General features: G+C 43.8%; 2 protein-coding genes across 2 annotated transcripts in view; both read right to left on the minus strand.

Moving 5' to 3' along the window:
* LOC140196159 (extracellular calcium-sensing receptor-like) overlaps positions 1-4268 on the minus strand; it is a 20770-nt gene extending 16502 nt beyond the window's left edge. The window contains exon 1 of the mRNA XM_072254904.1: positions 4242-4268. The gene's annotated coding sequence lies outside the window, so the exon portion shown is untranslated. The remainder of the gene's footprint in view (positions 1-4241) is intronic.
* Positions 3260-13109, minus strand: LOC140196987 (extracellular calcium-sensing receptor-like). The gene is made up of 3 exons (XM_072256920.1): positions 12453-13109; positions 7420-7647; positions 3260-4177 (listed from the first exon to the last, which is right to left on the minus strand). The coding sequence occupies exons 1-3, from the start codon at positions 13107-13109 to the stop codon at positions 3260-3262; spliced, it is 1803 nt and encodes a 600-aa protein (XP_072113021.1).
* Between the last annotated feature and the right edge of the window lie 3553 nt (positions 13110-16662).

The raw sequence follows: 16662 nt of genomic DNA on the forward strand, positions 1-16662 counted from the left end.
CTCGGCCCGAAACGTCGACTGTACCTCTTCCTACAGATGCTGCCTGGCCTGCTGCGTTCACCAGCAACTTTGATGTGTGTTACTATCCGCTTTGACGTTGTTTGCTAGCTTGCTTTTATATTTCATCTTTGCCCTCCTCATGATTAATTTAGTTTCTCTCTGTAGGGTTTTAAAAGCTTCCCAATCCTCTGTTTTACCACTAATGTTTGCGTTCTTGTATGCCCTCTCTTTTTCTTTTACATTAGCTTTGACTTTCCTTGTCAGCCACAGTTGTACTATTTTCCCTCTCTCATACTAGTATAATTTCCTTTACTCCACTGAAATATTGCTACGTCAGACTTTACTTTCTCCCTATCAGCTTTAAAGTTGAATTCGATCATGCTGTGATCAGTGCTTCTGAAGGGTGCTTTTACCTTAAGTTCCTTAATTACACCCTTATCCCCTTGTACGCTCCACGACAAACTGCTCTAAAAAAAGCCATCTCGTAGGCATTCAACAAACTCACACTCTTGAGATCCATTACCAAACTGATTATCCCAATTGACCTACACATTCAAGTCTCCTATGACTATTATAACATTGCCCTTTTGATAAGGCTTTTCTATTTCCCGTTGTAATCCGTGGTTCCACATCCCAGCTACTGTTGGGAGGCCTATATATAACTGCCATCAGGGTCCTTTAACCTCGCATTTTCTTAATTCAACCCAAAAGGATTCAACATCTTCTGATTCTGTCACATCTTTCTACTGATTCGATCCAATTCTTTACAATCAGAGCCACGCTACCGCCTCTGCCTGCCTTCCCATCTCTCTGTATCAACGTGTAACCTTGGATATTCAGCTCCCAACCACAACCATCTGTAAGCCACGATTCAGTGATGACCACAACATTATACTTGACAATCTGTAATAGTCTAGCAAGATCATCCACCCTATTTCTTATACTCCTTGCATTGAGATATAACACTGTATTTGCCTGCCGTTCCTGGCAGCCTGACTGGACGCTATTTTTGCTTTTTTACCATGCGTCATATCGTAAGTTCCTTCACTCTGGTTCCTATCCCCTGCCAAATTAGGTTAAACCCTCCCCGACAGCTCTAACAAACCTCCCTGCATGATAGTCACGCTGAGTGAAGACATTTCCCTTTCTGGTTCCCCTTAACCATCAGGTTTATCACCCCTCATATGTGTCATGTAATTAGATTTTTGCTTTGCTTGCGGAAACAGTACAGTGCAATACATAAAATTACTGTAGTACTGTGCAATATGCTTGGCAACCGAACTATATGCACAGTATTGTACGCTTGTAGAGGTGTTCAAGGAGGTTACCAGGAAAGCTGATGTCGAGAAGGAAGTGGATATTGTTTACATGAACTTTAGCAAGTTCTTTCACAAAGCTCTACATAGGAGTTTGGTCAAAAAGGTTTAGTCGTTTGGCATTTGGTTTGAGCTGGATTCGCGGGAAACGACAGAGAATGGAAGTAGATGGTGGCCTCTCTGACTGCAGGGCTATGACTAGTGGTGTGCCGCAGGGATCAGTTCTGGGTGCTTTGTTGTTTGTTAACTATATCAATGAAGTGGATGGTAATATAACAATCTAGAGAAGCAGTATTGTCTATGACATTAAGTTTGGGGTGTAGTGAAAAACGACGAATGCTATCAAAACTTGCAGCAGGATAAGGACCAGCTGGGTAAAAATGGGCTGGAAAATAGCAGATAGAATTTAATACAGTCTATTGTGAGGAATTTCACTTTATGAGGGTAGGACTTACACGGTGAGCAGTGTGGCACTGGGGGGTGCGGTAAAACAAAATTATCTGAGAATACAGATCTATAATTCCTTGAAAGTAGCACAGGTAGATACGGTAGCGAAGAGAGTTTTTACCATATTGCCCTTCAGAAATAAAAATATTGAATATAAGATTTGGGAAGTGATGTTTAAGCTGTAAAGGTTGTTGATGGGGCTGAATTCCAAGTACTTCTTGCAGGAACTACCTAAGGAAATATGATTGAAGTGGCCCCTCACGCACATCTCCACTATTTGAAACTTCTCTGCCTTTACCCTTTTCCACCAGACAGTAACGTGATGGGAGTTCGCCAGGTCCTCAATTACCACCCCACCAACTGCACATCCAACACGTCCCCACTTCCCCCTAACTAGTGCATGCTCCACCATCATCTCCTATCACATTCCATCATCCTCAACCCGTTGAAACTTCGCCGTTCACTTCCCAGCCTCCGACGCCATGTCCGTTCTCTCCTTCTCCATCTGACTAACTTCCTTCCTCACACGGATCCAAAGTCACTTGGCTCCTCTTGTTCCACTCCTTCTCTCCACCTTTTAATACTGGCTATCTTCCCTTTATCTTTCTGTCCAGGTGAAGGGACTCGGCTGCTCATTTCCCTCATGGATGCTGCCTGGCTCGTTGAGTTCCTGCAGCATTCTTGTGTGTTGACCAACATTTACTGGTGATTTTCACTGATATTTATCAGTGCGGTTCCACGGAGGAGGGATTTCAGACAAGGTTAGAGTGAAGTGGGTTCGGCTGTTTGTGCTGGAACAAAGAACAATGGGAAACAAAACACTGGACCGATAGGTTAGTGCGTCACCTTTACCGGTCGGGGCGTCAGAGCTCGAAGTTCAATTTCCGAGTCCTCTGTGAGAAAGTTTGTACCTTCTTCCCGTGTGAAGTGGGTTTCTTCCCGCAGTCCAAGGAGTTCATAAGTTACTCTTTATAGTTTAATTGGCCATTGTAAATTGTCCTGTGCTTAGGCTAGGGTTAATAGGTGGGTTGCTGGGCGATGCGGCTCGTTTGGCCAATGGGGCCGGCTCCGCGCTGTATCTCTAAACTAACTAAAATAAACAATCAAAAGGAAAGCCAGGGGAGTCCTGATGGTGCATGAGATCATCAAACAGGAAATCAGAGGCAGGATAGCCTCATTAGCAAATGGTTCGAGTGGACGTAAGTTTTAAAATGTTAAATAGACGAGGAATTGGTGTAGTCAATGCATAGACACCGACGTTTCTGTTTTGACATGAAACACACAAATCAAAACACTGGTATACTAAACTGTTTATTACATACTAACTTGTTAAGAATAAAACGAATGTTTCTCGAAATAAATCGAAGATGAATATTAAATTGTTCAATTCAGCTGGAGTAGGGAACGGTTTTGTATGTCCAGAGTCAATTACGCAAAAAAACGTACAATATATTAAGCCGCAGGACGTATTTATCCACATCTTTAAAAGTTTCCTCTCACCCTACTTTACCCATAATGTGCTTCTTTGTGTTTCTCTCCGGAGTGACTACGATAATAAAACACTTCGGTGCAAAAATGCAAAGCAGCAATCCAAAACTGGACGCCAGGATGGCAAACACTTCAACCGCCACCGTGTATTTCCCAGGAGAGCTCACAGAGGCCGGAATAAAAGTGACCCAAACCGCACAAAAGATGAGCATGCTGAATGTTATACACTTTGCCTCGTTAAAGTTATCTGGCAGCTTCCTTGCATGAAAGGCTAGGACAAAACAAATGCACGATAACATGGCGATATAACCCGAAGCCGAGTAGAAGGCTGTAGATGATCCTGTATCACATTCTAAAATTATCTTCTCCCGGTAATATTTAGTGTTGATCACGGGGAAAGGAGGCTCAATGAGCAGCCAAATTGCACATATTAAACCCTGCACGGACGCCAGGAGGAAGACGCTTATCCTCTGCTGTCTTTGACCAAACCATTTCATCCTGTTACTGCTGGGATGCGTTGCCTTAAATGCCGTCAGCACCAGAATGGTTTTGACCAGAACACAAGAGATACACATGACAAACGAGACACCAAACGCCGTGCGGCGTAACATACAGGACCAGTGTGACGGTTCGCCAATGAATGTGACCGAGCATAAAAAACAGCAGCTCAACGCAAATAGAAGGAGGAAGCTCAGCTCAGAATTGTTAGCTTTAATCAGAGGTGTGTCTCGATGTCTAAAGAAGAGACCCGCTGTCAGTCCAGACATGCACACTCCAACCAGACCGAGTAACACCAACACCATGCCAAGGATTTCGGTAAAACCCAGATACTCTATTTTCTTCGGGATGCATTGATCTTTCCGATCGTTGGACCAGAACAGGGGAGGACATTTGAAGCAGTCAATAGAATCTAAGGACAAAACCCACTGGACAAATGAGTTAATAGTTTCAACCAGTGCATATTAAATCAAATTATGTACTTTCACTCACCTGTAGTGTTACTAATCTCTCCATTTGGACAGGGAGTACAGTCGAAGCAACAAATTGGTTGTCCTTTCCTAGCAACTTTCCTCATTCCAGGAGGGCAACTTTCAGAGCAGACTGCCCGGGGAATCTTCCAAGAATAAACAACGGGTATGTTATGTTGATAGGTACAGTACATTGAATTTTCGCTTTCCGTTCTACGTGGTTATACTCTAATTTTGAAATTAATAGACTCGATGTCCTAGTCAAGCGTTTGCTTATTTAATTGCTAAGTCCAGCTGATTAAAATATACAAACGGAGGCCACTTTCTCAGGTACCTCCTGTGCCTAATAAAGTGTCCACTGAGTGTAAGGTTCGTGGTCTTCTGCTGCTGTAGCCCATCTACTTCAGGTTTCGAAGTGTTCAGACTCAACGTTCAAAGTTCCAAATAAATATATTATCAAAGTACATATATGTCACCGTATAAAACCCTGAGATTCGTTCTCTTACGGGCATAAACAGTAAATCTAAGAATCATAATAGAATCGATAAAAGACCGCATCCAGCAGGTTGGACAAACGACCAGCGTACAAAAGACAACTGACAGTGCAAACACAAAAGACAAATAATAATACTAATAGTCATCATATTAATCTCTTAACCATGCCTGCATAATTTTGTGCACTGAGTTGCTGTCACGTAAATGACTGATTAGATATTTGCATTAACGAGAAAATTAGATTATGAGAACACTGAGTCCTCTTTTATCGTCGTTTAGAAATGTATACATGCATTAAGAAATGATACAATGTTTTTCCAGACTGATATCACAGAAAACAGGACAAACCAAAGACTAACACTGACAGAACCACATAATTATAACATATAGTTACAGCAGTGCAAACAATACCATCATTTGATGAAGAACAAACCATGAGCATGGTAAAAAAAAAAGTCTCAAAGTCCCCGAGTCGATCGACTCCCGAGTTCCCGATAGCAGGCAGCAAAAGGGAGAAACTCCCTGCCATAAACCTCCAGGCATCGTCAACTTGCCGATGCCTTGGAAGCACCTGACCACAGCCGACACTGAGTCCGTCCGTCCGAATACTTAGAGCCTCCGACCAGCCCCTCCGATACAGCCTCCCGAGTGCCATCCTCTGCCGAGCGCTTTCGACCTAACACCGGCCCCTGAAACAAGCAAAGCCGAGGATTCAGGGCCTTCTGCTCCAGAGATTCTGGTTACCACACAGTAGCAGCGGCAGCGAAGCGGTCATTTCAGAAATTTTCCATATGTTCCTCTGTACTCTCACGTCCGTCTCCATCAAATCAGAATTGTGCACGGTCCCCTACTTGACAGATTACAGATTACAGATTACAGATTACAGATATCATTTACCGGAGAGGCCGCGCGCGCTGCCGTCACGCCACCATCTTCTCCTCCTCCTAGATGTTCCTAAGAAAGTGGCCAATGAGTGCACTGCCGACTTATTAAATCAGAGAAGATATGCTGTGAGATTATTGGAAAATAATTCAATGACTCTGGGAAGTATAAAATTATTATTTTCTATTATTCGAGGTGGCTTAAATAATCAAGTAAAACAAGAATTTAAAACAAAGGAAAAGGTGCCAACAATAACTTCAGAGTCTGAAACAGGGATGTACGCATGTGTTGCAGTGCTGGACGGCAAACAGAGAGATAAAGCATCCCCTACTTAGGCTGACCAATCATTAAAAAGACAATGTATCTGTTCAACACTGACTTCACTCAACTCAACACTGAATTGTTTCTACAACCTATTGACTCACTTTCAAGGACTCGACAACTCATGGTCTTAATATTAATTATTACTTATTATTAATAGTAGTGATTGTAGTCGTAGGACTTGCACATTCTGTCTTTTGCACGTTGGTTGTCCGTCTTTGTATTTAGTTTTTCATTGATTCTATTGTGCTTCTTTGTATCTACTGACAATGCCCACAGGAAAAGAAATCTCAAGGTAGGATATAGTGACATGTACGTACATTGATAATAAATTTACATTGATGTCAGGTTACGATCACAGACACATTTGTTCCATAGCACTGGGATTTGAAAAAAAAAATGCCTATTTTCACAAAAAGTATATGATGCTGCTTTGAATATTTGTACCAAATCTTTACTTTTATAAGCAGTTTTCATATCCTTTTATTAACACTGACTTTCCCCCGTGTCAACTTTATTATGCGGCCAGAAGGTATCTGATCCATGTGATCGCTTCACTTAAAATGGCGTTCACTCCCTCAGTAAATATCCAATAATTCATCTATTCAAAGTTCCCAATAGCTTGACATCTCACTCACCTAGTGATATATATCGTACACTCTTCCACTCACTGGCGCCCTAATCCTTGTACGTCCTTCTCCCTCACTGAAGCACCGATTCCCAACCACCTTTCCACTCACAGCAACCTGCTGGTTGCTAAATTAACTCGGCAATGCGCTGGTTCCCAGACACCAATTAAGCATATATGATTCACTGAAAAAAATGTACTATAACACTATGTGACACTTAAACAATGTAAATTAGGTTATTAGTAGAAATACATCCAATAGTCCAGAAAATCAGACGGCCTTCTGCCAGCAACGTCCCTCATGTGGCAGATTATCAAAGTTTTAATGCATTTCCACATTGCCCTATGACATAGAAGCCTCTATATGGCCTATTGATTCTTTACTGGCTCATAGAATAATCACACAACCCCAGTAATTGTTATTAGAAACTATTCTTTCCTCACTTCCAATAATTCAGTATTGGGTGGTTGATGCCTGACATGAATCGAATGGGCCGAAGGATCTATTTCCCTGCTGCATCTTACTATATAAAATACTATCCTTCCACATCCAAACTAAAAAATAAATTTTATTTTCTAACGAAGGGTCTCGGCCCGACTAAGGTTCCAGATGAAGGGTCTCGGCCCGAAACGTCGACTGTACTTCTTCGCATAGATGTTGCCTGGCATGTTGCGTTCACCAGCATCTTCTGTGTGTTGCTTAAATAAATTTTAAAATAGCTGTGTATGGGTGAACCAGTTATGTAAAACAGCAGTTCTTTCCTGCCCTTCTTTCTGAGATACCTTTGCAGTTCATATGGTACTGATGGATATGATTAGACTGCAGTGACCAAAGCATTCAATAAAATTAGAAAATTTCCAATAATTGCCATACCTCCTGCTGACCGCCGCTCCAAACAATGTTCTTCGAGTTGAGCATCACTTCTTTACCCAAACGTGCCGCCCCACTGTAATTTCCAACTGTCTTAAATTCAATGCCGCCATTTGAATTCAGTTGCCAGTTTACAAAGTCATATTTGGCCACTGGACCACCATTGTCGTCAAAGTAGACCATCTCCCCGGTTTTCGTTGTGAAGTATACATACTTCAAGTAGTGAAGCAGCTACAGGATTAAAGGTGAAATGAATTTATTTATTAAAGGTGAAATACAACATTTATTTGGTCAGGCAACATCTAGCTCAAGCTGGAAGGAGAAAGCAGCTTCCAGCAATTTCTCCCTTCCCTCCTTTCCCCCATTACCTAGTCTGGCTCACCTCTTGTTTCTTCTCTTCTTACCTGCCTCTTTCTCCCATGGTTCATTCTTCTCTCCTATCAGATTCCTTCTTCTTCAGCCCTTTACTGCTTCCACCTATCAGTTCACAGCTTCTCGCTTCAATACCCTCTCCCACCCACCAGTCTTCACCTGTCATCTACTAGCTTGTAATCCTTTACCTTTCCCACTCCCACCATCTTATTTTGACTTCTTCCCCCTTCATCTTCAGTCTTAATTAAAGAATCTCTGTCTGAAACGTCAACTATTTATTTATTTCTATAGATGCCGCCTAACTTGTTGAGCTTCTCCAGCATTTTGTGTGTGTTGCTCTGGATTCAAGCATCTGCAGAATCTCCTGTGTTTATAGCATTTAATTATTGACTTTTCATCATAGAACACAGAACACAGTGCAGGATAGATACAGACTGAACACGATGTCTGCACCAAACACAATGCCAAATTAAACTGAGCCTCTTCGGCTTGCATGTGATGCATATCCCTCCATTCTCTGCATATTCATTTGCATATTTAGAAGTCTCTTCAACGCCATTGCTTTGGCAGCCTTTTCCAGACACTTACCAGGTCATAGTACAAAATATGTTGGCTCGCTTTTCTCCTTTAAAAATAATCAGTTCACTTCCACTTTAAAATGATGATACCTAAGAAAGAATGTGTTGGCATTGAAGAGCCTCCAGAGGAGGTTCAGGAGAATGATCCCGGGAATGAAAGGTTAATTTACGAAGAGAGTTTGATGTCTCTGGGCCTGTACTCGCTGGAGTTTAGAAGAATGAAGGGCAACGGCCTTACCATTTCCTGAACAGCTGTGCCTTTCAATATTACACAGGTTTCAATGAGATTCCACCCCTCCCCCCCCCCCGGCATCACTGTTTCCTCTAGGTTGTGTGAGTGCACTGTCGCACAGTAACTGAAATGACCCCGCACACATAGCAGCGCTGCTGTTCATTCTAACTATTCATAGTATGCATATTTCAAAATAAATTGCGCATTTTCCAGGTTGTGTAAAAATTTCCCGCTCAGACAATGGTTCATCCATGAATGGAACTATGGAGCAGCTCAATGTGCCGAATGGATTATGGTCCTTTGTCGAATGGTCTAAAGATGGTGCACAGGGAGAAAACGTCAAAACACGACTTCACAGACCTTTTAAAAACTGGAGCTCTATCCCATGGTGTAGAGTGGTACAGCGTGTAGAGCTGCTGCCTCGCAGCGCCAGTAACCTAATCAACTCCATTCTGTGGCGCTGTTTCTGTGACGTTTGCAAGTTCACACTATGACTAAATAGGTTTCCTCCCGGTGCTCCTGTTTCTTCTCACAGCCCAAAGACGCCCTTTTTGGTGGGTTATTGGCTTTGGCTTTTGGGGAAGATATAAAACTGCAGGTGGATGGTTGGAGGGAAGTTGACACGCAAGAGGTAATAATCGTAGCCATGGGATCACGCGGTTGTACAGAAGGACCATAGCGATCAATACCCTGCCTATTTAGTTGTCTAAGTGTCTCTTAAATGTAAGACTGTGGCTGGTGTCACCACCTCCTCTGACAGAGAGTTTCAGATATAAGCCGCAATTTGTGTACAAATCTTTCTTCAAACTCCACTTAAAACTTATGCCTTTCACTATAAAACTATGCTCCGTGGAAAATGGATTCTATCTGCCTCAACTATGACTTTTATGCTTCTATCAGATCACACCCCTCAGACTGCATCAAGTCCACTCAGCCCACCCTATCCAGCATCTCCCATAACCAAACTCCTTCAAGTCAAACATCATCCCATGGGGAAATACACTCTAACCACTCTAATCAGGTGCACGGGTTCGCCTGCCCGTTAATGCAAATATCTAATCAGCCAGTAATGTGGCATCAATTCAATGCATAAATGCAGACATGGTTAAGAGGTTCGGTAGTTGTTCACACCAAACGTGAGATGGGGTGAAAGAAATGTGATCTAGGCCAGCGGTCCCCAACCACCGGGCCGCGGACCGGTATCGGGCCGCAGAACATGCGCTACCGGGCCGCGAGGAAGCGATATGATTTGGTCAGCTGCACCTTTCCTCAATCCCTGTCACGGCCACTGATCAGCCATTACGCATGCGAGGTCATGACCTGCGCGTCATCCGTGTCAGGGCGGGAAGGAGATCAACACCTCGAGCTTGCAAATGACGACGGGCTGAAAAGTATGTTTGATATAACATCTCTGTCGGCATTTTGGATCAAAGTCAATGCTAAATATCCGGAGATAGCCACGAAAGCGCTGAAAACGTTGCTTTCATTTCCAACATTTTTCTGCTAAGCGGAGTTTTCTGCAATGAATGCAACGAAAACTAAATTGCGGAATAGACTGGACATAAGGAACCCCCTTCGAGTATCGCTGTCTCCCATCACCCCTGGATAGGACGGTGTTGTTGCAGGGAAACAAGCCCAGGGCTCCCGCTGATTCAGCGATATTGGTGTGTTGCAATGATTTTATATATTCATACGGGGAAAATATGTGCTGTGCGTTTAATATCCAAATATTACTTAAAATGTTATGATGCTATTGAATTATGTGACCTATATAACTATATAACAATTACAGCACGGAAACAGGCCATCTCGGCCCATCTAGTCCGTGCCGAAAGCTACTGTCACCTAGTCCCACCGTCCTGCACTCAGCCCATAACGCTCCATTCCTTTCCTGTCCAGATACCTATCCATTTTTTCATGAAATGATCATATCGAACCTGCTTCTGCCACTTCTACTGGAAGTTCGTTCAAAACTTCAAGCTCCCTTGATAATTGACTTATCATTATATCCATGCGAGGAAAATATGCGCTGTGTTTAATATTAAATTCGTTAGATAAACCCTTTTAGAAACAAAATTGAGTGTATTACCCACTTATCACCTATATTCCGGTCGTGATGAACACCCACCCCCACGAACAGAATCGCCAAAAAGGATTTGCTTGGGGGTGGGGGGGGTGAGGAATCGGCAGGTCACGACGCGCATGCGCATTGGTGTCCGCGCAAGGCTTCATGGTCATTGTTGTCTTTTGGGTAAACAACGCATTTGACTGCTACTCTTGTTCGCTAGCAACCCTACCCACCCCCCACCCCCCCCCACGGTCGGCCGGTCCGCAAGAATATTGTCAATATTAAACCGGTCCGCAGTGCAAAAAGGGCTGGGGACCCCTGATCTAGGTAACTTTAACTGTGGAACGATTGGTGGTGGCAGACTGCGTGGTTTGAGTAACTCAGATACTGCTGATATCCTGGGATTTTCACAAACAACACAATCTGATGCGTACAAAATATATAGTGGAAAAAGCAGAAATAAAATCCAGTGAGCCGCAGTTCTATGGGCGAAAACGCCTTGATAATAAGGGACACACATCAAAGTTGCTGGTGAACGCAGCAGGCCAGGCAGCATCTCTAGGAAGAGGTGCAGTCGACATTTCAGGCCGAGACCCTTCGTCAGGACTAACTGAAGGAAGGGTGAGTAAGGGATTTGAAAGTTGGAGGGGGAGGGGGAGATCCAAAATGATAGGAGAAGACAGGAGGGGGAGGGATGGAGCCGAGAGCTGGACAGGTGATAGGCAAAAGTGATAAGAGAGGATCATGGGACAGGAGGTCCGGGAAGAAAGACAAGGAGGGGGGGGACCCAGAGGATGGGCAAGAGGTATATTCAGAGGGACAGAGGGAGAAAAAGGAGAGTGAGAGAAAGAATGTGTGTATAAAAATAAGTAACAGCCACGGCCTCCTCTACTGTAAAGATGAAGCCACACTCAGGTTGGGGGAACAACACCTTATATTCCGTCTGGGTAGCCTCCAACCTGATGGCATGAACATTGACTTCTCTAACTTCTGCTAATGCCCCACCTCCCCCTTGTACCCCATCTGTTACTTATTTTATACACACATTCTTTCTCTCACTCTCCTTTTTCTCCCTCTGTCCCTCTCACTATACCCCTTGCCCATGCTCTGGGTCCCCCCCCCCCCCCTTGTCTTTCTTCCTGGACCTCCTGTCCCATGATCCTCTCGTATCCCTTTTGCCTGTCACCTGTCCAGCTCTTGGCTCCATCCCTCCCCCTCCTGTCTTCTCCTATCATTTTGGATCTCCACCTCCCCCTCCCACTTTCAAATCCCTTACTCACTCTTCCTTCAGTTAGTCCTGACGAAGGGTCTCGGCCTGAAACGTCGACTGTACCTCTTCCTAGAGATGCTGCCTGGCCTGCTGCGTTCACCAGCAACTTTTACGTGTGTTGCTTGAATTTCCAGCATCAGCAGAATTCCTGTTGTTTTTGTTAATAAGGGATGTCGGAGGAGAATGGCCAGACCTGTTCAAGCTGACAGGACGGCGATAGTAACTCAAATAATCACACGTTACAAATGTGGTGTGCAGAACAGCATAGCTGAACGCACAACACGTCAGACCTTGAAATGGATGGGCTACAGCAGCAGAAGTCCACGAGCATGTACTCAGTGGCCGGTTTATTAGGTAAAGGAGATACCTAATGAGGTGGGCGCTGAGTGCAAGTCGGGAATGGAGTTAAAGGAAATGTTATGTATACTCAGGCTCGAATGGCTTCCTCTTATACGCTAGTATAATAACGCAAATAACGCCGCAACTAAACTAAATAAAATTAAACAGAAGTCTTACCTGCCATGACTGAAAGTTTGGAATATATGCACAAGTATAGTTTATAAATGGTCCATTTCCATTTTCACATAACATCATATTATGAAGGGCGTGAGCGAAAGCATAGACCGCTTTATATACATTGAAGGAACTTCCATCCATGATTAGGTCTGTGTAGACGTTGTATATTTCATTCAGGGTTTCATTCCCGCTGCACTGGGGGGCCTGAAAAGATGGGTCTGTTTGCACTTGGGTGCCGCCTGAAGTTAGAGTACAGCCGAATATCGTTTCCCAAAACTCATTTACGAAAGGATCATTTGGAGAGCTGGAAGGGTGGACTTTGAGGAGGAAGTTCTTAAGTCCTGGAACCTCTACCGCACTCATTGCAGTCCCGATTGTTCCGAGAAGAAATGCCGAGCTTTCGTCAGCAGCGATGTCCGATGTTATCCATGCCTCGCTGCCGACCCATTGTATGTCAGTGAGGTTTTGCCGAAGAACCTCCTCAAATAATACGCGCATTTCCCCGGATCCGGCGAAGGCCACCACGACCTTTGTGGTCGCCTCCCTCATGACTTGCACTATCCTGGCGATCTTCGCTGCGGGGTCCGTTCTGTGAAATGATACGGAGAAGGCAATGCAAAGCCCGAAATCCTCAGCAGCTTCTATAAAGGCCCTCATTCCAGAGGTCCCATAGTCATTGTTGCTGTTAACGGTTCCAATCCAAGTCCATCCAAACTTCTGAACGAGTTGAACCAAGGCCTTGGATTGATGGTAATCGCTTGGAATTGTTCTATAAAAGGTTGGATATTCGTTTCTATCACCGAGACACACACACGTAGAAAAATAGCTAACCTGTATTCAGTCAAACGGAGGAAAGTGCATTAGTATGAAGTGAAATAACTATGATTAAACTTCCAATTTCCCTAATACATTACATCGAATTAGTAATAAAACTGGTTTCATTCTTATCCCGTTCTGATGAAGAGAAGAAAAGTTTAAAGTTCAAAGTGAACTTTTTATCGAAGTACATATTTGTCACCTGAGATTCATTTTCTTGCTGGCATTAACGGTAGAACAAAGAAATATAATAGAATCAATTAAAAACTACACACAAAGCCTGCCAAGCAATCATTATGCAAAAGAAGATAAACAGTGCAAATATGAAGCAACTAATAACAATAATAAATAAATAAACTCTCTGCTGTGATACAGAAAATTATACAGTAAATTTGTGCACAACCATTTCTCGCTGTCACTGCTTTCACCATAGATTATACGAGTTGCTTCCATATGCACCTTAGGAAGCACACGGATGCATCACAGCTTGCTTTGGCAACTGTTCTGCCCAAGACCACTAGTAAACTAAGCCCCATCCATCTCGCCAACCAACCGCCTTTCCATTGCCTCTGCTCACACTTCCCGCTGCCTCTGGAAAGCACCCATTATCATCAAGGGCCTCTCCCACCTACACCATTCGCTCTTCTAACACCACAACCCCCCTCTCATCAGACAGAAAATAGAAAACGAAGAAATACAACAGAATCCACGAAAAAGATTCACACACATAACAAAGACCGACAAACATCCAATGTGCAGCAGGTAAGTTGTGCAAATAATGATAAGAAGGTAAGATATAATACATAAAACATGTGGTGCAGAGTTCCTGAAAGTGAGTCCACATGTTGCCGTGTCGGTTCAGCGCTGAGGCGAGTGAAGCCGGCCCAGTAATTTTAACAGTAATTAACATTTGATGCTATTTTTATCATACTAAACAGAATAATTTGAGTCTCACCATTGGTATTTTAAAAGGACCGATTGTTCTTGCCATTGCTATAGATACTGAGGACCCACCACCGCCAACAATTCCGGGGACGCTGAGAGACGCGGCACATATCTCGTTCACGTAGGTTTCTTCCTGCCCATTCACAAAAGCCAGAGAAATTTGCGTTGCAATTTTAGTGGAGCCGCAGTCATCGTGTATTCTGTAGCCCAGTGTGACGTTCGGGAGGAGTTGCTCATTCTTGTTTATTTCCTCTACAGCAAAAATCATGGTCTGTGCCAGGCGATACTGTCTTAAATCAAAACTAAGACCAAACGCAGTTTAAAGTTCAAAGTAATTCTTTTGTCGAAGTATATATACCATATACAACCTTCTTTGTCTTCTTAAGTTAGGCCTTAAGACCATAACACCATAAGACACAGAAGCACAATTAGGCCGTTCAGCCCATCGAGTCTACTCCGTCATTCCATCATGGCTGATCCCCGATCCCACTCAACCCGATACACCTGCCTTCCCGCCGTATCCTTTGATGCCCTGACCAATCAGGTAACAATCAACTTCCACCTTAAATAAACCCACAGACTTGGCCTTCGCCGCAGTCTGTGGCACAGCATTCCACAGATTCACACTCTCTGGCTAAGAAATTCTTTCTTACCTCTGTCCTAAAAGGGCAACCCTCATTTTTGAGGCTGTGCCCTCTAGCTCTGGATGCCTCCATTACAAGAAACATCCTCTCCACATGCACCCTATCTAGTCCTTTTAAAATTCGGTAGGTTTCAATGAGATCCCCGCACATTCTTCTAAATTCGTGTGAATACAGGCCCAAAGCTGCAACGCGCCCCCCATACGTTAACCCCTTCATTCCCGGATTCATCTTTGTGACGCTCCCCCGGACTCTCTCCAATTGTAAATACATCCTTTCTGAGATATGGGGCCCAAAACCGTTGACAATACTCCAAGTGTGGTCTGACTAATATCTTATATAGGCTCAGCATTGAATCCTTGTTTTTATATTTTGTTCCCCTGGAAATAAATGACAACATCCCATTTTCCTTCTTTACCACAGACTCAACCTATAAATTCACCTTCTGAGAGTCTTGCATGAGGACTCTTAAGTCCCATGCACCCCTGATATGTAAACCTTCTCCCCATCTAGTCCGATCTATTGTTCCTTTTACCAAAGTGCACTATCATACGTTTCTCAACACTGTATTCCATCTGCCACTTTTTTGCCCATTCTTCCAATGTGGCTGAGTTCTGATGCTATCGCATTGCTTCCTCAGCACTACCTAAACTTCCATCTATGTTTGTATTGTGACGAGAATACACATAGATTAAGATGTTAGCTGTCCTGTGCTGGCACCAGTGAGATCAGCAGTTGGTCTGCCACCTGTCTTCAGGAGAGAGAGAGATAAGGAAAACAATGGAGCAGCTTTTGGAGATGTTAATGAAGGAAGGAGAGCTGTCAAGATCGGCTCCCCCTTTGAACCCTGAACTGTTTGAAGTGATGGACAGGCGATACCCCAGCAGGGGGATAAAAAGGGACAGGTTCGCTAAGGCAGGACACACACGACACCCCGAGGTAACGAGACCCTGGAAGCGGTGCGTCTCTCACAGGTCGGTGGGAAGTTTTGGACGGCTGGTCGCGGGACAAGCCATAGACGCACCGGGTGGAAAGGCACGATCGGCGGGAACCTGGTGTGTGTCCACCCTTGCCTGGGTGCCGGGTTCACCGTAGAGAAACGATCGTATCGGGAAACGGAGGGGGTCACGGTCGGTGACCTCAGATGACATCACAAAGGACTCGCCCGAAAGCTGACTGCGAAGGTCTGTTTGGAAGCCGTTTTGAATATTCATTCGTTTTGCTCTCTCTCTCCTTCTCCCCACTGTCCATCGATTACTGCGAACTGAACTGAACTAAATTGAACTGAACATTGCGTCACTTTGAAACTGGTCATTTACCCCTAGACAACGATAGAGCTTGATTGATCCTGTTATCTTAATTCTGTGTACATGTATGTTTATCATTGCTGAACTGTTGCATTCATTATCCTTTTGATTAGAGTACTGTGTTGCTTGTTTCTTTAATAAAACTTCCTTAGTTCTAGTAATCCAGACTCCAACTGAGTGATCCATTTCTGCTGGTTTGGCAACCCAGTTACGGGGTACGTAACAGTATCATCTGGAAACTTTGCTACAAAGCCATCAATTCCACTATCTAAATCATTGAAAAACAATGTGAAAAGCAGCGGTCCCAATACTGACCCCTGAGGAAACCACCAGTCACCAACCAGAAAAGGCCCCTTTAATTCCCACTCGCTGTCACCTGCCTGTCAGCCATTCTGCTATCCATACCAGTATCTTTCCTACAACCTCATAGGATTTTATCTTGTTAAGCAGCTTCATGTGCTTATCAAACAACTTCTTAAAATCCAAGTAAATGACATCCAC

The sequence above is a fragment of the Mobula birostris genome, chromosome 4 (genome assembly GCF_030028105.1).
Source record: "Mobula birostris isolate sMobBir1 chromosome 4, sMobBir1.hap1, whole genome shotgun sequence".
NCBI lineage: Eukaryota > Metazoa > Chordata > Chondrichthyes > Myliobatiformes > Myliobatidae > Mobula > Mobula birostris.

What these genes read in the sequence shown, in the direction of transcription:
- LOC140196987 (XM_072256920.1), bottom strand. Translation starts at nt 13,109, where the DNA reads ATGAGGGCCTTTATAGAAGCTGCTGAGGATTTCGGGCTTTGCATTGCC. An exon ending in CAAACTTTCAGTCATGGCAG is followed by an intron (nt 7,648 to 12,452) that starts GTAAGACTTCTG and finishes TTAATCCTGTAG; the next exon opens with CTGCTTCACTACTTGAAGTA. An exon ending in GGAGCGGCGGTCAGCAGGAG is followed by an intron (nt 4,178 to 7,419) that starts GTATGGCAATTA and finishes TCATTTGTCCAG; the next exon opens with TGGGTTTTGTCCTTAGATTC.